The sequence below is a fragment of the Pecten maximus genome, chromosome 9, assembly GCF_902652985.1.
Source record: "Pecten maximus chromosome 9, xPecMax1.1, whole genome shotgun sequence".
NCBI lineage: Eukaryota > Metazoa > Mollusca > Bivalvia > Pectinida > Pectinidae > Pecten > Pecten maximus.
The window spans coordinates 18,539,401-18,564,565 of NC_047023.1; the positions used below are offsets into that span (position 1 = coordinate 18,539,401).

At 34.6% G+C, this 25,165-nt stretch overlaps 1 protein-coding gene across 10 annotated transcripts in view; it reads left to right on the forward strand.

Annotated features, from left to right (window-relative positions):
* Positions 1-25,165, forward strand: part of LOC117334867 (rho guanine nucleotide exchange factor 28-like) — a 209,554-nt gene that overhangs the window by 172,363 nt on the left and 12,026 nt on the right. For 7 of the 10 annotated variants that reach the window (XM_033894704.1, XM_033894703.1, XM_033894701.1 and 4 more), the window contains 20 exons: positions 6,463-6,629; positions 9,263-9,312; positions 10,928-11,011; positions 12,431-12,487; positions 15,486-15,535; positions 15,819-15,910; positions 16,928-16,979; positions 18,128-18,180; positions 18,629-18,808; positions 19,293-19,418; positions 19,942-20,059; positions 20,265-20,431; positions 20,898-20,979; positions 21,533-21,618; positions 21,962-22,157; positions 22,517-22,597; positions 22,910-23,010; positions 23,553-23,619; positions 23,797-24,092; positions 24,252-24,425. In XM_033894704.1, the coding sequence (XP_033750595.1) occupies positions 6,463-6,629; positions 9,263-9,312; positions 10,928-11,011; positions 12,431-12,487; positions 15,486-15,535; positions 15,819-15,910; positions 16,928-16,979; positions 18,128-18,180; positions 18,629-18,808; positions 19,293-19,418; positions 19,942-20,059; positions 20,265-20,431; positions 20,898-20,979; positions 21,533-21,618; positions 21,962-22,157; positions 22,517-22,597; positions 22,910-23,010; positions 23,553-23,619; positions 23,797-24,092; positions 24,252-24,425 (2,279 nt within the window). The remainder of the gene's footprint in view (positions 1-6,462; positions 6,630-9,262; positions 9,313-10,927; positions 11,012-12,430; positions 12,488-15,485; positions 15,536-15,818; positions 15,911-16,927; positions 16,980-18,127; positions 18,181-18,628; positions 18,809-19,292; positions 19,419-19,941; positions 20,060-20,264; positions 20,432-20,897; positions 20,980-21,532; positions 21,619-21,961; positions 22,158-22,516; positions 22,598-22,909; positions 23,011-23,552; positions 23,620-23,796; positions 24,093-24,251; positions 24,426-25,165) is intronic. The other 3 variants (XM_033894707.1, XM_033894706.1, XM_033894711.1) reach the window with 3 other exon arrangements.

Consider the following 25,165-nt stretch of genomic DNA (forward strand, 5'->3'; position numbering starts at 1 on the left):
CTGTAAATACAAGCTGATCTCCCTCATAGGAATCAAATGACATTTTTGGAATTCCTACATAAAAGTTAAGTACACCTTGTACCATATACAATATACCTACATGTATTGTGTAATACACAGTAGATGTTCGTCCCTGTGTAAACACATTTTGTAGAATCAAAATGTTCCCAACAATTCCTTTCCTTTCAGTACGGATTAAGTCGATGTTACAATAGTAATAAGTCTGTAGATCTAGAGTATGGATTTAATTTGATTCCCAAATAAGAATGTTGAGACCTCAGGTGACAAAGAAAATAAACGTGATTCGTGTGGGGAATTCCCTGTCATAGGATACGGGTAAAGATTATAAGATAGGTTACGGTAACAATACCTACTGAATACCTACATTATATATATACCGCAGTGATCTAACACCTAGGGAGACAGCTCCGACACTGTCAACACAGTCAGATCACAATGAAGGGCCGAGTCATTCCTCCGAGTCATTCCTCCAAGTCATTCCTCGGAGCTGCTGTAACAATATCTGTTTATCCTAGTGTGGGAGTCTGACCTACTTCTGGTATCATCATGGTGACTCTGCAGCAGAGAAATAGTTTGAAGTGTGTCATATACTTTTATGGGTCTAAATCTGTTTGTTTTGTTGGTCGAGTTAGATATTCCTCGATCTAAAATGAACTAACTGACCTCTATATGAATACTGCATGTACTTCAAAAATAAAGTTTAAAATATGACTATTTTAGTATTTAAACTGTTCTTTATTGCGCTCAGTCTTCAGTGGTGGCAAAATTAAGATCAAGAGATTCGCAAATCGGTACTGACTTTCCATAAGTACCATATAAATATGTATATTTAATTATAAATCATAAATTTATATTTTGAATGATGGTTCAGAAGTAAGTATAGGTATTGTTGTATGTACTGCAGTATATGAAGATATACAACAGACAAACAACTTCAGAATAACATATCAAATATGGTATTGATGTTCCCATGGTATTGTCTATATAGAATTAACATATGAAAAGTTTATTGTCCTATGAATACAACCAGATTACCATATATGGAAATAAGCCTATAAGCAGTATAACACTTGTTTCTGTGGCTACTATTGTTGACTACTATTTGTGACCTGATGGGTATGAGTGGTCAGCCAGCTGTCTGATATAGAAGAGACTATACTATTGTAGATTTGTGACCTGATGGGTATGAGTGGTCAGCCAGCTGTCTGATATAGAGCTGGTGGGAAACACTAGCTGATGGGGAGGCGGTGATAAGCCATCATTAAGTGGTGTGTGATTATACTACTGTTATTAGGACTGGACAAATTAATGGTTTTATTGGAAGTCATTATAAAGGGTTGCTATGATATATCATAGACAACAAAGGGACATAACTCTTCATCAGGCACAGTCAACACAGATTGGTTGAGTGCTGTACAATATGTAGGCCTCTGATTTGTACAATATGTAGGTCTCTGGTTTGTACAATGTGTAGGCCTCTTGTTTGTACAATGTGTAGGCCTCTGGTTTGTACAATGTGTAGGCCTCTGGTTTGTACAATATGTAGGCCTCTGATTTGTACAATATGTAGGCCTCTGATTTGTACAATATGTAGGCCTCTTGTTTGTACAATATATATGTAGGCCTCTGGTTTGTACAATATGTAGGCCTCTAGTTTGTACAATATGTAGGCCTCTGATTTATACATTATGTAGGCCTCTGATTTGTACAATATAGGGCTCTGATTTGTACAATATGTAGGCCTCTGATTTGTACACTATGTAGGCCTCTGGTTTGTACAATATGTAGGCCTCTGATTTGTACAATATGTAGGCCTCTGATTTGTACAATATGTAGGCCTCTTGTTTGTACACTATGTAGGCCTCTGGTTTGTACAATATGTAGGCCTCTTGTTTGTACAATATGTAGGCCTCTGATTTGCACAATATGTAGGCCTCTGATTTGTACAATATAGGGCTCTGATTTGTACAATGTGTAGGCCTCTAGTTTGTACAATGTGTAGACATTGATTTGTACAATATGTAGGCCTCTGGTTTGTACAATATATAGGTCTCTGGTTTGTACAATATGTAGGCCTCTAATTTGTACTATATGTAGGCCTCTAATTTGTGCAATATGTAGGCCTCTCTTATTTGTGCAATATGTAGGCCTCTCTGATTTGTACAATGTGTAGGCCTCTGATTTGTACAATATGTAGGCCTCTTGTTTGTGCAATATGTAGGCCTCTGATTTGTAAAATATGTTGGCCTCTAGTTTGAACAATATGTAGGCCTCTGATTTGTACAACATGTAGGCCTCTCTGATTTGTACAACATGTAGCCTAGGCCTCTCTGATTTGTACAATATGCAGGGCTCTGATTTGTACAATATGTAGGGCTCTGATTTGTACAATATGTAGGGCTCTGATTTGTACAATGTGTAGGCCTCTAGTTTGAAGAATATGTAGGCTTCTAGTTCGACAATATGTAGGCCTCTGATTTGTACAATATGTAGTCCTCTCTGATTTGTACAATATATGTAGGCCTCTGATTTGTACAATATGTAGGCCTCTCTGATTTGTACAATATGTAGGCCTGTGATTTGTACAAAATATAGGCCTCTGGTTTGTACAATATGTATATATTGCATGATTTGTACAATATATAGGCCTCTGATTTGTACAATATATAGGCCTCTGGTTTGTGCAATATGTAGATGTTGATTTGTACAATATTTAAGCCACTCTAATGTGTATTTAATGTGGACCTCAGATTTGCACAATATATATGTATAGGCTTATATTGTCTTCTATTGACATAGACAATATATATGGATTTGATATTTGTTTTCACTGAGCTTGATTATATAATTATTTATCAGTCCATCAAACTCAGATTGATAACATTTATATAAACTAGATCTTGACAAAATCAGTGGAGCATGTAATTTTTCCTGCCAATAGGTCAGAAGGCCCTGAGACATGATGTGATCCATAAAGTCGTGGTCAGATGGTCATTAAAATGACAAAGTGATGATCACTGACCAGCTCTCCAAATCGGTCACCAGTTTTTCTGACCGGTCTGGTGCCTATGCATATTAATTAGGACAGGATATCCAATCAAGGGCTGTGGTTATTATTATGTGTGGGACCATCTGTCCTACAACTTGACCCTTCATGACTCTAGCCAGGCATCTATAGGGCCAGGGCTTTATGTTGACCGGTGGTCAGTGATGGTCACTTTGAGACATGAACTATGTGGGAAAAGTGTGGGAGTTATGTCCAATCAAAAGATCATTGGCTGTTTGGTGAACTTCGGTACCAAGTGTTTGTCACAGAGGGGATGTTTATACTGGCTTGAGGATTGGTGAACTTCGGTACCAAGTGAGATGTTTATACATGTAGCCTGAAGTTTCTGGAAGTTTCTGTGACAGTACCAGATGGTATTATTGTGTACGGAGGATAAGGAAATGGAAATAACATGTTAAAATCCTCCGTTACATTGAATTAGATTGGACTTTCAAAAGGAAATGATTGCAGTTGCAATTGACAATTTGGTGATTGGGAAAAGGGAAATCATAGCAAAAGGTAGGTCATCTGTTCAAGGTCACGATTTCATTGAACTTTAAAATCATGGATCTTATTTAGCTTCGAAGTTGTCATCTCATTGAACTTTGAAATCTGAAATCTCATGAGCTTTGAAATTTATAATCTCATTGAGCTTTGGAGTGTAGGAGGTTATTGAACTTGCAGGTTTTTACGTTATCTGTGTTAGATTTATACAATAATTTTGCATCACATCTGTATCACACACAATGCATATATAAATTGAGGAAAATTTTGAAATCATGTATACATAGTTATACAATTATAGCTATTGTTCATATTGAAAATGAATTCCTCACAAATTTAAAAAAAAAAAAAAGAGTTCTATTGTAGATATAGATAGGTTGGATTGCTTTTAGAAAAGTTGCTGAAATCATTTGAATTGTATTGGATAAGTTTGACATGTAATTAGCTCTGGAGGATTTTAACATGAGCTTGTCTCAAAGAAATTAAAAAAAAAAAACAGTACCTCTGTTACACATATTAATACACTATAAAAATAGTAGTTATTGGTATCTGCATGTAGATACAGGTAATTACAAGTAACAGTAGATACATGTGTCAGTAATTATCAGTAACTACAGGTAACAGGAAATACAGGTATCAGTAATGACAGGTAACAGTAGATACGGGTATCAGTAACGACAGGTAACAGTAGATACAGGTATCACTTACCACAGGTAACAGTAGATACAGGTATCACTAACCACAGGTAACAGTAGATACAGGTATCACTAACCACAAGTAACAGTAGATACAGGTATCACTAACCACAGGTAACAGTACATACCTGAGATTTTACACAGTCCAGACACATGGTCTCAGGGCAATGTCTAGTGTGCTGGTCATCTGACCATCAGCTGGTCAGTGTTGCCTGTCAGGTTTGGTCAGGCAATGTTTTGTTGTAGAGATGCTATCAAGGTGGATACTGTTCTATATAGAATATTTAATTAGTCTGGGTATATAACTCCTCTGTCCATAGATTATTCTCAGTCAGGACAGCTGGACAGGGTTGGTAGGTACAGGTATGACACTCATTCTCTAACTGATATTGTTTATTTTCTCAAACTGATATTATTTAATTTCTTAAACTGATATTGTTTATTTTCTTAAACTGATATTGTTTATTTTCTCAAAGTGATATTGTTTATTTTCTCAAACTGATATTGTTTATTTTCTCATACTGATATTGTTTTATTTTCTCAAACTAAAATTGATTGTTTTCTCAAACTAAAATTGATTGTTTTCTCATACTGAAATTGATTGTTTTCTCATACTGAAATTGATTGTTTTCTCATACTGAAATTTGCTTAAACTGGTAATCTGATCTTGTTTTATATCTCAAACTAAAATTGTTTATTTTCTCAGGCTTACATAGTTTTGCTTGCACAGACTAATGCTTTGTTAAAATGAAAGAAGCACATTTTCATTTAAATTGGAGCCTCCATCGTTAGTACAGTTGAGATGCTGTATATTTAGTGAATTTAATACATTCTAATGAATTGATTAGTTTTAGCAAGAGGGGAGGGAAAGACTTTAATGAATTGGTTAGATTTAGCAATTAAGAGATAAGGAATTCAGCTTTCAGAAGTAGAAAATTAATGGAGTATTTCTGATACATGCCATGGCTGCAACTAGAAAAGAAAATGCCTGTACAACAGTTGTTGATTTCAATTTGTGATTGTTGTGGAAAATGGTTTTTTTTATGAGTATTATAATGAAACATATGTTAAATAGAGACCACCCTAGCTGGAAATGAAATGTCTGAAATAACAGTATGACTTAAATTCCCAAACACAGCACCATGAATACTATTTCAGGTGGAAAAGGATTTAAAATCTGACAATAGATCAATATGGACGATGAAAAACTGTGGTTAATCATATTCAGCAGTGTAATTTTACGATTATATGTGAAAAACTGGCCAGAGTTAGTCTGCCACTGTCTGACATATCGGGATAGATAGTTTGCGGCATTTAACAAGAAGCAGGATCAATTATGGATGATCTGACTGTCACACTCCTATAATGGGATGCTTCTCCTTGTCAAGTTCTTCACCAATGACGCCATATTAGTTCTGCTTCAGTGGCTGGAGAGTATACATAGACTGTACTGGTTTTTACATGTTCACTTCGTCGGCCAATAAAGGGATGCCATGCATATGAACATATATTAATTAATCCTCGCCTGTCTCTAGATACAAATAACATGTTATATAGAGATACTTGTACAGTGAACTGTGATCCCTAACTATCCGGTTAAAGCATCACGATCGGCCTTACTGAAGGCTTACTGACGTAAAGGTCCTGGTCACTGACAGTCGCGACTGACATTTAAAGTCTATAGGAATTTATAGGTGGTCAAGATCAGGTGTTGTAAGCCTCTTATGTCGGTTATCATATCATACGGTGATGTTGAGGGTAGGAAATCTTCTTTACCTCATCCGATTATCAGGAATTCATCTTTAGTCATTTATGTTGTTGAATATATGATAATTGACAAATATGAATACCACACTATATACAAAGGTTGGACCTGTATGAATGCCACAACAAAGCTTGAACAGTATGAATGCCATACCATACACAAAGCTTGAACAGTATGAATGCCACACCATACACAAAGCTTGAACAGTATGAATGCCACACCATACACAAAGCTTGAACAGTATGAATGCCACACCATACACAAAGCTTGCACAGTATGAATGCCACACCATACACAAAGCTTGAACAGCATGAATGCTATAACTACCCAGTGATTGGACCAGTATGAATATATGATTAATATTTGTATCATAATTAATTTTGCCATTTGTATACAATTTTTTTATCCATGATATTCTTTCTCTGTTTCAGCCTCAGTGGCAGGTTTACGCCAAAGTCATTCCTTTAAGGAAAAGCGTTCATCATCAGGGCCTGCGGGTCGTAGTCAGGTAACATCGGCGCCTCTGAGCGTCTCCACGGTTACTCCTCAGCCACACCCATCTCTGTCTTCTATACCTGATACTGAGTCTGTCACACAGGTATGCTTATGTTCTGTTGGTTTAGTTCTCAGGTAGGATCACAGGTAACTTATAACTCACAGGTAACTGAAATTATAACTCACAGGTAACTTATATCATAACTCACAGGTAACTGAAATTATAACTCACAGGTAACTGAAATTATAACTCACAGGTAACTGAAATTATAACTCACAGGTAACTGAAATCATAACTCACAGGTAACTGAAATCATAACTCACAGGTAACTGAAATCATAACTCACAGGTAACTGAAATCATAACTCACAGGTAACTGAAATTATAACTCACATGTAACTGAAATTATAACTCACAGGTAACTGAAATTATAACTCGTCATTCTCTCTGTTATTATGTACAGCCGTAGTGGGAGATTTGCTCTGTACTTTTGTTTCCAAAAAGAAATCCTAAAAAATACAACACTATCTAAATGAATTTCATTAAACCTATGTGTAAATAAATTGATGGAGAATTATACCTGTGATTCTATTCTGACCTGCTTTTAGCATGTTGATCAACCTAATGCTTGTATGTTTTTGTTTTTATGTTTTTCTACTTCAGTATATTTCAACTGCACAACTTTCAGGTTCTGAAGCTTGATCTTATTTAATTTACATTTTCAATTGTCTTATTTTTCATCCCCTTTTTCTGTTGTTCCAGAAGTTTTGTTCTTTACAATTTTTTTGATGTGCTTATTAAGTCTTGTATAATCATAGGCAAATTGTCAGCATTAGCATCAGAGTAACATTAAGAAATACAATGTTATCATTTGTGCTTTATAAAACTAATATTAGGAATTAGTGTTAATTAGATACTGACATCGTTAATGGGCACCCTGTGCCAATCTGGCCAAAACTAACCACTGTCTATCGTAACTATATATTACTGCATTAACTCTGACACCTTTTGACTTGTCAAGCAATGATTTCTCAAAACTCTAGCTATGTTTTATAGGATTTTCTGCAGACTTAAATTAATTCCTGCACTTTAATACTGACCTAGTCAGGTTTTTGGCAGATCCTAACTGTTTCTAATGATACTGAATCTGCCTCCACTACAACATTTATTTTCTTTTTTTTTTTCTTTATTGCAAAAAATGCAGCATACCTATTTAAAAACAGGAGCAACTCTCACTTACACTGCCAGTTATATACACATGTATTTTATTAATGTCTTGATCAGAATTATGTATGTACCATCGAAATGATTTAAGATGTTAAACTTGACAGGGGAGGTAACTATGAACCAGAGAAACTCATGTCGTTACTTCATTTTCTCAGTAAAAAGAGATAAATTCTCACTCATGTTCAACTTAAAAAAATAATTTAAAAAAATAAGTACAGTTCATATACTTATAACTTGAGAAGTGTTGCATATTAAATCACAGGACTTGAAATTCTTTTTGCGTGTGTGTATGTTAAAATATGTAGTACACTGTACATCTATCTAGGTGACCAATGATGTGTATTAGGGTTCATAGACCCCTAGTGACATCAATCTGTCATGTCCCTGTCACCTGTACAGGTGTAAATCCACAGGTAAAAGGGATACAGACAGATATTGATTCTCCCATACAAGTTTGACCTGACACAGGAAGTTGGCTAATTACACCTCCACACTGTAACAATCATAATATACTTGTCCACATATGTCCAGTCTATCCAACCAGCTTCCTCGAATGTAGGTAACGTTTGAGAATGTAGGTAACGTTTGAGACCGAGATTTACCTGTGGATGGTGGTACAGTATAAGTTGGCCTGTCACTGACAACCGATTTCACAAAACTTCACGAGTGTTGAATAACAGTATAGATAGTGCTGTTATTATAGAAAATATTATTGTAACTCGCACAAACGTTCCATGTTTATTCCCAACTACAATAAAGCTATACAAAGCCTTCAGGTAGATAAGAATTGCAAAATCACTCCAAATATTTCATTCAGATATTTGCTAGGTAATATTTGGTTGGTAGGGCTTAGAATTATCTTTCAAGGGATTTGTGGTCTAAACCTGTCGGCCTTTTCATTTGAAATTTCTATTGCAATAATTCAACTAAGAGGATGTTAAGTCAGAGCCACCTTTTCAGTTATCTTGAAATTTTGGAAATCTTATCAAGAAAACTTGTCCTATGGTAAACTTTGTTCTAATATCTGGACAGTAATTTTAACAAATAAAAGAATGAAGTTAACACCCTACTCGGATGTGGGTGGGCTGTCATATCGGCACAAGGTTGATGAAGTTAACACCCTACTCGGATGTGGGTGGTGCTGTCATATCGACACAAGGTTGCATACCGGTTACCTTGTTTTTGTGTTGTTATGGCCGATTACCATACAGTAAGGTTGATCTTTAAATAGATTGTCATGATTTTGGAGAAGCAGCATTATCTAAACACAATACTGGAGTAATTGATGTTACATATAGTCTTGTCTTTTCGTGTAGACTCATTATTAACTGTTATCAATAATTGATGTGCTGTAGGGAAAATATCAATAAGCTGAGAGGGCAATACCTGTAAAACGGCTGTAAAATTAGAATATTTCTATATATGAGATACTTAAACTGGAAATACATGTAATTAATGTTTTAAGGAATATTGGAAGGCTTTTGCTATAACGGTGATTTTGGTTTACAGACCTCAGCGGCTCAGTTACAGCAGCACAGGAGAAGTTTACCTACAACCAGGTAAGTACCCTGTCATAAATGTATACTGTACTTCAGTGTAAGCTGAAAGTGTACTGCACTTCATTGTCAGCGTTTGCTGTTTTTGCCTGTGTTGCTGTGCATTGCGTGAGCTGTCAGTGTATAAAGGTTGTTAGCATGCTGTTGGTGCTGTGTTGCCTCTGATACTAACAATCGGAAAGGTTTATATCATTGAATTTATAACAGAATTTCCCCAAACATGACTAACAACACATTTTTGATGGTTTTAACTTTGAAGTGGATTGTGTTATGTCAGTATTGTAACTGCATGTTGTCTATGTACCTGTGTTTATGTGTGTTGTGTTATGTAGGAAAATCCTCTCAACTCTGAAGCATCCTATTCCACATGCTCTATAAGAAGTAGATGTGTATTGGAGGCCTGTATAATAGCCTATTGTGTCCTTTGTTTTGTTGGTACTCTCACCACCAATCCTGTGTTAAAAACACACTGTTATTTGTGTTGATGCTTATAATGTCAGGACATTTCCCAAATAATGGTATACATGTAATGCTTTTGACTTGTAAGTTTGTTTCTTGGGTTTATCACAAACCATCAATAGTCAGGATCTCCTTGTAGTAGCTGGTGGCTACCTCACTGAGCAATCGCATATTCCAGAATTTTCTAACACAGATTGGCTGGTATCACAAGGTGATAGGTATTCTGAGATAAAAATCTGCATATAAAAACAAAAATATTGTTAATTATCTTATTGTTTTTTTTTTGTTTTTTTTTCTATTTTTACTTCATGATACATAGCAGTAGACATTTTAATCAGTATTATTTGAGAAGTTTCCTGATGTATGGCCCAAAGTTGATGTTGATTTATTTTACAGTATACATGTCGACTTACACCTTGACGTGTTATGTACACTCTCATTCTTGTGTATCCACTTTAACCTGATGCCTGGTGTAATTTCTATTTTTGTTATGCTTGACGCTATAGACCAGTCAACCAGTTGGATGTATTTTATTAAAACAAAGGAACCTGTGACCTTCATATCATTCTTGTGTCTGAGAAGATCCATCTTCTAAAGCGATACACATATTTATAGGTGCATAATTTACCTATCATGAACAGCTGTTCCCTGAAGTGTGTCCTGGGGCAGCAGGCTAGAATAGTCGATAATGTTGCTGGCCTCAAGCTGGTGATAAATAAGAATAACTTAAAATTTATCTATAGAATGCAGGATGGGAAATCTTATCACCAATTATCTGATGACAGTTATCATTCTTGTTGACAAGGGAGATAAACATTTTGAATATGTATTGAATGTAAACATCAAAACTGCTTCATCAAGAGCAGTACGTGTGCTTAATGGGTGCTGTAATGTATATAATATGTTTAATTTTCATTGGCAAGGCTTTGCAAAATATCTTTATATCTCTTTAAATCTTGTTAAATATAATCAAAATGTAGATAGTTCATTTATAAACGATCATCGTTCCAACTTTGAAATCCGCTACGTCTTTAGATATATCCAACATGGTTGACACAGTAGGTCTCATGAGCTAATGGCTGGTCACTAACCTTTTCATTGTGTCACTATTGTCATGACAACCTGATTCTAACCAATCACACTTTACGTTACATCACAGCCTTCTGTCTCTGTCTGATCCTCCCATCACCCAAGGTCGGTCAGGATATTGGAAAAAGGCACGCGAGCTGCTAATTGGTATAGAGTAAGTCACATGACCTATCTAGTAGTCAGTTATTGTATATAATCAATGCTAGTTATATATATATATATATATATATCAGATTTTAGTCCGGTAGATATCCAAATCCTGATGTAGACATTCAATATTATATATTCGAATAACTGTATGATGCAGATTTTCGAGTATTCAGAATACTCGTATGAAATTTATACACATTCGAGCATCATATATCAAATACTTGTATGATGTTTGGGTTTCATATATACAAATTTAATATGTGTATGATATTCATTTGTAGGGATTTTAGTATCCTTTATATATCTATGTATTCGTATTATGTCAATAATAGCTGTATTTTGTAGAAAGATGATTGCAGATAGAGATTTTCTTTTAGTGCTAGTTGTTCTGTAGTTACAACTAGACTCGTATACATAGTTATCAAATATATACCATGTAGTCTAATGATTCCTGAACCTGTCCTTCTTAAAATAGTTGTGAATGCAATTCATAAGTCCATGAATCCAATATATTTATACATATATACGTCTTTATTACATAGTTTACACGTAGACAGAGATGTGTATAGTTGTCCTGTACTGTTTTATAAGAACCACTTACTATAAACTAACATCCGAATCATGTATGATGTATTTCCTGTTGTTTTCCGATTGTACCGTTATACAAGTGACGATGCGTGACATACATATTACATATGTATATAATGTAACTATATACTGCATGTGTGTAGCTTAATAGTTTGTCACTGTGCAATGCAAGCTTTGAAATTCCAGCAAATATTATAGTTATTCTGCATCTTGAATATTTGAGAATTAAAAGTACTTATAAAATACAATTATATATCAAGAATGTCTCGAGCATTAGGTATATATAGCAAGTTTACGGAGAAATGTTTACAATTAGATATATACAAAAAAAGTTAATTAACAAGGTCACTGAATTCATTTTTCATCAGATTGTTGAAACTCTTTCTTACATTCTCCAAGCACAGTCATATAATATTGTAACAAAAGACCGGGCCAGTTTGTATGTGAAACAGCAATATCTAAATCTGTATCACAATGTCAAGAAAAAACATCTGTGTACAATGCCATCATCAAAAGATATATTATCAACAGGAAACAATTACATTTCTAATGACTGCAGATGTTTCATCTTAACAGCATGTCAAACACCTGTATACTAACATCATCCCTTATTAAGGCATCATCAGTGTTTCCTGATGAAGTGAGAAATATAATTGTTGTTTATATTTTTACTAAAACAAGAGATTTTCTTTTATTCAATGTTGTCAATGGAAATGTTAAATATCAATGTTCTTCGTAATTCTTTATTCTTTCTCTTTTTCTTTACTTTGAAATTTTGCATGATTTTGACATTTTGCTTGATTTTGACATTTTGTATAATTTTGACATTTTATAGCAAGCCTATCAGTGAAGATGTCGACCCTTTCCTCTCTGGACAGGAGTCCGGGTCAAAGTAAGTATATCTGTATAATGGTAGGATAGCTAGGATAATTAAGGGTTAATTAATTATCAAAATAAAGGAAGAGAGTTAAATGAAACATGGAGTGTTATTTAAGAATTAAGTTGAATATATTTTTTTATGTTATTGAGGTATAACACATAAAATCATATGTGCTTTAAATAAACCACAAAGTTAATCCTTATAATTTAATCTATACCCTGCAAAAAGTCACTTTATTGATGGACTCTTTTAATTTTCTCTTACAAATCATTACTCTGCTCCATCTGCCAATCAAAGTGGTGTCATAAACGGCGTTATCATTTTTGAAGTTACGGACTGATCAAACAAATTTCTAAGCCAATGAAAATACTTGTTACAAACAAGATTCAAATATAACAGAAATGAAGATTATCAGACAGAATTCTATAGTCTTATAGGCATCAAAGAATGGAACACTTGGAGGTCATTTAAAAACAAGGTTTTAAGGATACAAGTTTCTGGCAGAATGTTTAATTTAAACAGTTTGTTATCCAGTAAAAATAGATCAAAGATATGGTATCGGTAATCATCAGTGTGGCCCGTGGTTGTAAAACAGAGATAATACTATTATACACTAAATACATAGGAGACAGAGTTATGTTACAGAGGCTGCAGAATCAGCTGTATATTTGTATAAATATACTCATTATCCTAAAAACATTTTTGTGGGACAGAGATCACTCCAAAATCCTGTCAAAACTAGTTATCTTCTTACTTCATTTGTTACAAATAAAATGAACATGCTAAAAATAAGTAATGGAACAGACTTTGTTTATTATCTGGTCATTAACAAACCACACACAAGTCTACAGACACTGTGACACACAATAGTTTTGTATGTAGGCTAGTACGACTGTAGTGCTGACTAAAATAGAATCAAAGATTACATTGTTTCCTCTTTTAGAATCTAGATTGCATATCACTGTCCATTCACAAATGTAAAACATATCATATAGCCAGCAAAGGGTTGTTTATAAATTTTAAGTGTTCAAAGCCTCTCACCCCATCATCACATGTCTGTTTAACAAAGATGCAGTTATTTGCTAAGATCTAATTTGAGAACTTAAATTTTCATACTGGGATATCCATACCAGTATAGAACAAAATTAAATCTCGCACATCAAAGTTCTGAGAATTTAAGTGACAGTGTCATTTGGATATAAAAGTTATGTAAGGTGATATACATACTTTATGATGAGGTTTAGATCTCTCAGGAAGCGTTGGTACAGGTGGGTATATTACTTTTTGATACAGATGATATATATATATAGGTGGGTATATTACTTTATGATACAGATGAGGTTTAGAACTCTCAGGAAGTGTTGGTATAGATGGGTATAATACAGATGATGTTTAGAACTCTCAGGAAGTGTTGGTATAGATGGGTATAATACAGATGAGGTTTAGAACTCTCAGGAAGTGTTGGTATAGATGGGTATAATACAGATGATGTTTAGAACTCTCAGGAAGTGTTGGTATAGATGGGTATAATACAGATGATGTTTAGAACTCTCAGGAAGTGTTGGTATAGATGGGTATGATACATATGATGTTTAGAACTCTCAGGAAGTGTTGGTATAGATGGGTATAATACAGATGAGGTTTAGAACTCTCAGGAAGTGTTGGTATAGATGGGTATAATACAGATGATGTTTAGAACTCTCAGGAAGTGTTGGTATAGATGGGTATAATACAGATGATGTTTAGAACTCTCAGGAAGTGTTGGTATAGATGGGTATGATACATATGATGTTTAGAACTCTCAGGAAGTGTTGGTATAGATGGGTATGATACATATGATGTTTAGAACTCTCAGGAAGTGTTGGTATAGATGGGTATGATACATATGAGGTTTAGAACTCTCAGGAAGCATTGGTGTACATTGGTATGATACAGATGAAGTATAAAACTCTCAGGAAGCGTTGGTATAGATGGGTATAATACAGATGATGTTTGAAACTCTTAGAAAGTGTTGGTATAGATGGGTATGATACATATGAGGTTTAGAACTCTCAGGAAGCATTGGTGTACATTGGTATGATACAGATGAAGTATAAAACTCTCAGGAAGCGTTGGTATAGATGGGTATAATACAGATGATGTTTGAAACTCTTAGAAAGTGTTGGTATAGATGGGTATGATACATATGAGGTTTAGAACTCTCAGGAAGTGTTGGTATAGATGGGTATGATACAGATGATGTTTAGAACTCTCAGGAAGCGTTGGTATAGATGGGTATGATACAGATTAGGTTTAGAACTCTCAGGAAGCGTTGGTATAGATGGGTATTATACAGATGAGGTTTAAAACTCTCAGGAAGCGTTGGTATACCGGTAGATGGGTATGATACATATGAGGTTTAGAACTCTCAAGGAAACGTTGGTATAGATGGGTATGATACATATGAGGTTTAGAACTCTCAGGAGGCGTTGGTATAGATGGGTATTATACAGATGAGGTTTAAAACTCTCAGGAAGCGTTGGTATAGATGGCTATGATACATATGAGGTTTAGAACTCTTAAGGAAACGTTGGTATAGATGGGTATGATACAGATGATGTTTAGAACTCTCAGGAAGCATTGGTATAGATGGGTATGATACATATGAGGTTTAGAACTCTCAGGAAGTGTTGGTATATATATATTGGTAAAGTGTAGTGTTTATATATATCCCTATGTCGCTTCTGATTACTGTACCAATAATGGACTTAAACTTACACTGACCAGTGGTGTGGAAGTGGACATCAGTAAATGGTTAGAATGACCTTAGGACTTTGTGGTAAAATGGCTTCATCTGAGAACTTAGCATGACAAAGTCAATTGTCAAGGAAGGTCATGTGTCATTTTGGGGTAATTATTGTGATCAATTTACTGGGGTTTTTTTCGTGGAGGTGGCAACATTTTAAATTTGATAATCTTTTAAATGCATATGCAGCATCCAAATAACAAATTGTATGTCTTTTTGTTCCAGTATTACAGACACAATATCCGAGTCCCTTGAATCTTTGGACGAGACGGATGGTAAGTGACCACTTCTCTCCTCCACTCCAACCCCCGCCAAAATTTTTTTGAAAAATATAAAAAAATGTTTAATATTTATAAATTTCATAAATAGATACACATTGATTGAGTAGTTTTTTATTATTTATGCAAAATAGATCAAGTTAAAAAAAGCCCAAAATAATTTTGTAAAGATTTAATTGGCGTGCAGGTGTTATCATATAAACTGTGTTACTGATAGCTGGTATATAAGTGTTAGGGCTGACATCAAACACTCTTCATTCTGTTCTTTTGTTTTTAACAGCACCTTCTGAAGTTAACGATAATTACGACGACGAGCTTTTGATGCTCCGAGATGATGAGGCAGAGACGTGGAGTGGCTCAATTGATAGAAAAGTATGTAACCTTTTAAAATGTGAGGTTAGCCTGATATATAGGTTTTAAATTCATTTAATTTTATTTCCTTTGCAGATACATATGTCCTTTTAATTGTAACATAAGGGTAATAATTGACATAATGTATTTTTTGAGTTATTTACATTTTTATTAATACACTAAAATCAAATTTCAGTCAAAGCTGAATAAACTATTTTTCAAAGTTTAAAAAAATCATTGTGTTGGAAAAGAAAACAATTTAAATTTATTTTTAAAGCAATACTCTGAAATGGATTATTGACTAAATTTAAACTTTTCTCAATGAATATATAACCATAAGTTGATACTGACTTTATATACAGGAGTCCTGTGTCCTAAATAGGACTTAATATCAACACAATGGGTGACAATTAATGGCTGATTACTTAGAATTCTTTATCAATACTCTAACATTCCCATTGTATAGTGACTTAGATATATATGCTGTTACAAGGTTGTAACCTTGAGTGTGAGAAATAAGGTATTTATTCCACAATTAGTGTGGGAAAATCTTAAATATATGTTTGTATTAACAAACAGGTGTAATTACCTACTGATTAACCCACTCAGGTAGATTATCACACCTGGGGTGTACAGGTAGACATATAGGTAGATCAAACAGGTGATTGTGAGGTATGTTTACGTTACCTGTATACCTGTGAAGGCTTTGTGTGATGGGTTCAGGTGTTTGTGTACCAATTAGAACACATAGGAATCAGACATCACCTGTCAATGGTCAGTCCAAGGTCAAAGTTCACTGTGTTATTTTTACCCCTCTGATGTCCAGACCTGGCTTCACACCAACATAACACAGTGGTATATTGTAAGGACCCAGTGGGTGCAGGCTTCAAATTGACAGCAGATCTAGGAAGGAATCGACAAGGATGTTGGATTCAGATCCTTCTGTATGGGTATTTCAGTGTTACAGCTACCCAATACCAATATGTATTGTGTTATTGTTGTTTTCGGACTTTATACTTATCACATTTTTATTTTCAGGTGATCAAGAAAATGAGTCACAAAGATATTAAACGACAAGATACAATATGGGGTATGTACTCGACATTTTTCGTTTTTGTAGGAGAGTTTGAAGTAAAATTGTTTGTCATTTTCATTTATAACTTTGTAAGGTAAAGACTTGCAGTGATCAATTTTAGCCTTATTATATACATAATTGTGATGTACATTATATAAAATATATTTTGTATATGTTGGCTACATTTTAGAATAATTCATTACACATCTACACAAAGAATTAAAAATAGCTGAAAAATGGTCAGTTAAATATAATTGATTGAAAATTTCCTTCATTCAAGGATCGGTCTGTAAGAATTAATTAATATAATGTCATCGAGGACAAGGGATTAGATTCAAAGTTGTATGTATTTCCTACACTTTGTACCAACAAGAAATAATAGATAAATGATACAGATAAAACACCTTTTTACAGAATTGTGATGACTTCATTACCCCATCTCTATATCATTTTGTCTACCATTGTTAATATTATGGGCTTACTTTAATTATAAGCTAATTAAATATTATTGTGTATATTTGTATATTTACCCCTAATTTTACACATAAGTTATCAACAACACTTTTTTATCATAAGTAATTATTTTAAATCTCAATTTAGTCCATCAGAAACTGCATATAAATACAAATTGTTTCAATAAGTTATATTAGTGTGAAAAGTGTGGCATGCCAAAGTGTTGATAAATATAATACCTAAGAGAAAAAGATTTGACCTTAGGGGAAATAAATGCGCACAGTGGCAAAAAAAAATGTTTATATCCCTTCAGGTAAAAAAACTTTTGCCAATATGGACCAATCTTTTAACCTAGTTAACTTGATTTGGCCTTTATGTAAAATGGCATTGTTACCTTAAGGGCAAAAGATCAAATCTTTTACTCTTAGATATTTGTTTTACACTTAGACATGCCATAAAAAGGGGCACTATTGATGGACTTTTCTGAGACTAATCATTTTGAATATCTGAATTCTCTTCCATAGAAATTAAAAATTAACAAGTACATGTATAATGCCATTTTTCATGGCATCACTCACCTATCCACCGAGATGTTTGATCCGCTTCACTGTATTTATCCACATACACAAAAAAATGTTAGGACAACAGCATTGTAATTTTATGTTGAAATTTATATCTACTCTTAATCATGTGAATGCTTCTCCTTTCAGAATTAATACAAACAGAACGACACCACTGCAGACGGTTAAAGATCCTCCAGCGGGTGAGCCTCAGTTATATTTGTGTATAAGAAATCCCCTGATTAGTTATATAAGCAGAAATTTTATAGTAAAGAATTATCAGTAATCTTGTAAACATGGTCAATGAATCAATTAAAAATTAGTTCCTGTCTACTTAAAAACTTCCACGCTGTATTTCCTGTCAGGTAAGACTTCCTCAAATAAACAAGTGTCATTCTTTATTTGGAAGGTAGTTAAAAGGTTAAATAATTATATGAATAGTAGCTATTATATACATGTATACATACAAAATAAAACAGTTTGTTTGTATTTTATATGTGTATCTTGCTTTGATTGATTTTGATATCTTTGATTAAATCTTCTTAAAATTTAGTGGTATCCCTGTAGGTGTTGGTCATATTGACCCAATATCCGACAGAGTTAAAGTAGTTTAATTCCAGTATAAGTTAAGAGTTTGTTATTCGTCCACAGATCTACAGCCACACTATATTGGAAGAGCTACACATGCCACAGGAAGTGGTGGACCGCCTCTTTCCCAAACTCGATGATCTCATAGATATTCACATGACATTCCTTCACCGCCTGCAGGACCTCCAGAATCTCCGACCAGACCACAGTGTCGACCAGATCGGGGAAACCATCGTTGATCAGGTACAAATGTCACCCTAGGTTTTTGATCCGAGCCATGTCATTATTTAAATATTGACACTGTTCAAAATACACACATGTACTTGACCTTTATTTAAAATCCAGTCTTGAAAAAACAAATATACTGGAATTAACTGAATTATGGCGCTATTGCACCAGATTTTTACATTTTTTCTCCAGTTTAGGATCACTGACAAGTCCTAGGACAAAACAGCTGTATGATTTGCCTCTGTATCTAGTTCTCAAATGCTTATATTTCCTCCGTTTTATTCCATAGCTGACATAAAACATTGTGGGGGGGGGGGGGGGGGGGATTATATACAGTATTCATTCAGAGATTTCAAAATAAACATTTAACAGAATATGACAAGTGCTTAAAAGGAACTAGTTTTGAATGGCAGTGTGATGGTACAGGGGAGATAACTTGTGTTGTATAGTCAGTCTTTGTGTACAATACATGAGTAATGGGAGATAACTCTATTTGTAGTTTGATGGAGAAAATGCTGAGCAGATGAAGGCAGCCTACGGAGGGTTCTGCTGTAGACAGAAGAGCTCGAATCTATATTATAAAGATCTCCTCACAAAGGATCGAAAATTTCAAAGTTATATGAAGGTAAATAAATCAATACTATGAAGATGTCCCTGGGGATAATTTCATATTTGTCTGCCTTGTTTGATGTTTTCAAACTGCCAGTTAAAATGTTTACATTATTTCAGGGACCTAATACATGTTGTTTGCAAGAAATATATACTTGTTACATAGAAAAGCACTTTCAGCATTTTTCATTGAAGAGAAATCGTGTGACAAAATTTCTGATGAAAATGTCTGCTATAAGACAAAAATATAGTATATAATACTGTATAATGTATAATACTGTGTAATACTGTGTAATACTGTGTAATAGTAATACTGTATAATATCACAGTTAAAATAGGTCTGTGTATGATTATGGTCTTATATAATCTTAAGTAAATGTAAGATTAAGGGAAAAATAATCTTGGTTGTTCCAAGTAAAACATAAAAATGAAAAATTCAGAGTCTGTATCCAGAAATCAGAAACATTGAACATCTTTATCTTATGTCATGTTACAATATTTAATTTATTACTAACGATTCAATATTTATTTGTTTACAGAAGTGCAATAATCATACGTTATGTAATAAGAGAGAAATACCGGACTTTCTCCTGGCTGTGACACAAAGACCCTCCAAATATCTCACCCTTATAGAGGCCATACTTAAAAGTACCAAAGGTAAGACACACAACTTGTGCCCATATTTAGATGTGGTATTTGAACATTTCAGTTTTTCCTTGATGTTGTTTTGTGAGGTACAACTACACTTTGTGATGACACAGTCCACCAAAACCTGCCCCCAACCAACCTGTCAGAGTTGTCTCTCTTTGATTAAGGGTGATTATTTAGCAAGTTGCAAGTAATTGAAATTAATATTTTACAGATAAAAAGGACAGAGAAAACTTAATAAAGGCTTTAAATCTAAGTAAAGATCTCCTACACAGTATAGACGAGGCGGTAAACGAGTATGAACTAGAACAACGACTCGAGGAAATTCACACCAAGATGGATCAGAGGGCCGTGGCCATATACAAGGGCAAGAAATTCAAGGTAAGATATCACTGTGATAGTCATTCCTGATTCCAAAAGTAAATTAAAAACATAAATAATTAAATCATACAACTGTATTACTTCTCAGATATGAAAGAAACAACAATTAACTCTATACATTACATAGATCCATTTTGTTTTGGTACCACTCTATAGAGTGAAATTTGTATAAAAAATCTCGATGTTTCTTTTCCTTAAGTTTAAAATGTTCAAATAGAAATATTAAGTAAAGAAGTATTGTGACGTGTTATTAGTCCCCTAACTTAAGTAAAGAAGTATTGTGATATGTTATTAGCCCCCTAACGGTGTTACTGGGAGACTATAGGTACCCTCTCTGTCTTTCTATATATGTATGTAACCCCTAAGTTTGTCAATGTCCTATCTGTTACTATAAATATGAGCCCTACAGTACTGGAGTAGTTTCCAATGCTATTTTTGGCTTCATCGTGTGTTTTCTTGTTAACAGAGATCCGATATCATAGCCAATGGGAGATGTCTTTTGCATGAAGGATCAGTCCAATTGAAGAATGCTCGTGGTAAAGTGACAGGTATGTTGTACAAATATTGAGGTTACTGTGGTAACTTCAGATTTCTTTACTTATAGCTCTGGTATTCTGTCATCCAATATCATTCAGACTTCCAGTCATCCATTGTTGATAAAGGTAGTTGATCTCACCTAATACAGGATGTTTTTGAATGGATGTGCCAGATATATGTTACATCCAGTAGAATAAGATCTGATAATTTTTGCAAATGTAAATCATTTACGACATTTAAATACACCTGGTACTCATCAGGAAGCAAAAAACAATCATTTTAAAGTGATGATCATATGAAAGAAAATCAAAAAAGGGAGAGAACTGATGTAAGGCCAGTGACAACCTGCGATAATCGTTTATAATTTCATGTTTACAAGATGATAAATTCCCAATAATTACTCAGCATCAGCCGTTGATGTTGACAACACATATGTATGTACCCAGTATAGCTATTACTAACTCTATCAGATAGGAATGCCATGTCAACAATAAGGTAATGATGATATAAAATACCACAACACAAACACGTATAAAACAAAACGTCAAAATTCTTTAATTTCAGATGCAATATTGGTGGTCCTCACCGACCTAATCTTCTTCATGCAGGAGGCAAACGGCAAATACAACTTCTTTTCCCAGGACAGTAAGGTAAGCCCTGTAAAATTTCTTCTGGGAGAGTAAGGTTAGCCCACATAAGTATGGCCATGTTTATGAAGAGCTAGTTTTATGACTAAGACAGAGGAAACTTGAAAATGTGTGTTAAAACATAATTTACTTCAATAGAACATTTTATTCACGTTCAACTGAATCAATTTCCTTGATGAAGATATTTTGTAATTCTGTAATACTTTGATTTAATACATTTGACATGACATTTATTTCATTGAATGGCTAACAGTATATGATTATTGTGATATCTTCCTGTCCAGTATCATACTGACCTTGACTCTGATGTCTTGCTCTCTATGACAAATTACGTTGTGTATTACAGTCGAGTGTGATTCCCCTGTTCCAACTGCTGGTCAGAGAGAAAGGGGACACACGGGCAGATAGCCGCGGGATTTACCTCATCAGTCAAAACAAACAAAACCCAGAGATGTACGAGTTTATCTGCACCAACAATAACTACCGTCGTAACTGGATAGAGATGTTACGACAAGCCACAGACAATTGTCCTCATGAGGAAGGTCAGTATACAATACTTGTAATCTAGATTACAAAATTAATCTTTAAAAAATAGGGATTCACTGTATCATAATAAACATTAGGAAATTACATAATGATTTGTTAATGGTGATGGGACACCCTAACACTGTACTGATGTACTGTACTGACTTTTTGTGTTGAAATCGATTCAGATCTACCATAAGGAGAGGGCTTGTATAGGATCGTTGGCCTGTTGCCTGATATTCATTTTTAGGTCATCCTGTCCCTTTGGTTGTACTCATGTACAGGAGTACACATATCTTCAGGGTCACTCCAACTTGTATCCTTGTTCCTTTGATTCTGTTTAACGTTCACCCTGTTTTCACTGCTTGTTCTTCAGAAGAAGAGGTTCCTAATGAGGAGGATGAGGAACAGAGACGAGTGATGGAGGCAAGGTCAGCCAAGGTCAAAGAGATAATAGGTAAGATGTGCAGAAGTAAAATGGTTTGTCTGTCAACGCTACAATTTTATTTCAGTTTTATTTTTTAATTAAAGTTTGTTATTTTGTTTTGATGTATAATACTGAACAAAAAAATTGACAAGCAAGATATATCAACTATTTTAAGATTTTGTGGAAAATAAAATTCAATAATGAATGATGTCCAACTCAGAAAATAGCAGTAAGTTATCAATTAAAATGTTTATCTAATGTAAATTTTTCATACATGTACATAACTATTTGAGTTGGTTGAACACACTGATATTGTATGAATTTCACATTAATGTTACACAGAACAACTACACCATAAAGATCGTGAGATTAAGAACTGCTGTGATGTTAAAAACAAGTTGATGATGGAGCTACTGGAGATGTACAGTTGGAGGGTAGAGAAGGTAGGTAGACCAGTCCTGTTATCATCCTACATTAGTCACCTCCCAGTGGGGGTGTACCATTGTGCACTAGGTTAGAGTTTTAGTTAAACATTATAGAGAAACTAGGCCTAGATAGTTCAGTAACATCGGCTTACCATTGTCTTCATCAAACTGACATTTTTTTACTTCTTTGATTTATAAATGACTCCAAAAGTTTGACCTGCAGAGCACCTTTAAAAATGTTTGTTTGATGGATTTATTGTCCCAAGAACAGGCATGATCATTTTGAGGTGTGGTCTCCTTGTAGTAGTTGGGAACTACATGCAGTAGGCCCTTCACATGCCAATTAGGGTAAATCCTCTTGTCCAAGGATACAACCAGGGCAGAATAGACTGACCTGTTTCTCGGCTTCCTGAGAAACAGGCCACACATCTCAGATCTGCATCCTGAGGTTACATGGCCGGTGCATTTTATTATTTTAATGAGTGTTCATCATACAAATAAGGTTATACAGGAATTTGCAGGTGAATGATAATTTAATGAAGTGTAATTTTCTTCAACAGAAGGGTACATCATCAGAGGAAGACAGCACAGAACACATGGACGCTCTCCAGACAGCAATACAGGAAGGTAGGGGACATAACTCTAATACAACTGTAGATACCTGATATATTGTTGATGGAAAGAATTATAGTGTTTTAGTGAATTGAAATAATTTAAGCAGGTTAAAACTGAAATTTACTAAAAGGAATAAATATATGAACCGGAAACCTTATGATTATCAAATTATTTTCTCTGTTATTTCAGTGTCAGCCACCGCGTCACGGCTCACCACCATGTTACAGGGGTCAGGGTCACACCTGAGTCGACATGTGAGTAGTGTTGGGGAGCATGTTAGCTCAGGGTTTTCACTCACTCCCCTACCAAAGAGGGCAGAGACGTTTGCAGGTTTCGACAGCTCATTTGATGTCCCAAAAGGTTGTGTTCCAAAGAAAAAATATCTGTCTGACCTTCAGGACCTTGAAGGTCGAAGCGGAAGTCCTCAAAATGTGGACAGCGACTCGGAGATTTGTCAAGTTTCTGAACCCTCAGCATATGAAAGGGTAAGCTGGTGTAGGATTATTATTAAAATTAATGTATCGTGTTTCTACAGAAAAAAATAAAAAATTCTATTTAATACGATGAAATTTGTAAGAGTTATTTCCCTTCCACCCCTTTTATTTGTTCATAAACAGTAATGTCATCATTCTCTTTTTACCCAGACCAATGAAGCTGACGATTCCCTGGACAGTACACGACAATACGACCATTACAGTCACAGCGATGCTGGATCTCTGGGTGATATCTCTGGCTCCTCCACTCAATCCAATTTAATCCACGGGGAAAATCATCTGGCCTCCATCACACAACTGGCCCGCTCCCTTCACAGTATAGTGGTAAGTCTTATCTATTTGTAAAAATTGTAAACATTCCAAATTTTTGGTCGCTCAAACTTATTTTATTGTCCAATTTGATGAGATTTGCGCCATGATGAATTTGTGCACCGGGGAAAAAAAATACTTGCCTTGGAAGATCCACAAACAGCAATTATCGCAAAGATAGTTTGGTGGAGAGTGCTAAAATTAGATTTCTGCTTAAATATCTTATCAGTTTACAATATGTTGATAATCACTTTAAATGTGATGGTAAACCACTACACACAACTAAATACAACTAGAAATTCTGATAGTAAACGACTATACACAGGTACCCAACATAGTCAATACTATTTCTTGTGAAAATGTGACTGAATTGTAATTCAAACGAATGGCTGTGAAACATTATAAAATGTGCACCAACTTTGAAATTGGACATAAGAAGATATTTATTGTCTACAATACAAAATCAACAATTTATGGAATAGTACACAATACTGTTATAGATGATAACATCATCCACATTAAGATACATGTTAGATCACAGTTCTTGTTCCTCATTAATCTGGATCGGTGGAAACACATCGACTAGGGGTGGTGATTTGAGAGAGAAATGGAGGATTTGGATTAAATATTGTTGTTGGGCAGGTCACTACAGACTTTTTATCCTCCTTGGCCATTAAAGTAAAAGACGAGTTCTCAGCCACATTCTCATACTAACCACTTAATTAATGGACAGAGTTTGTACTATTAATTAATGG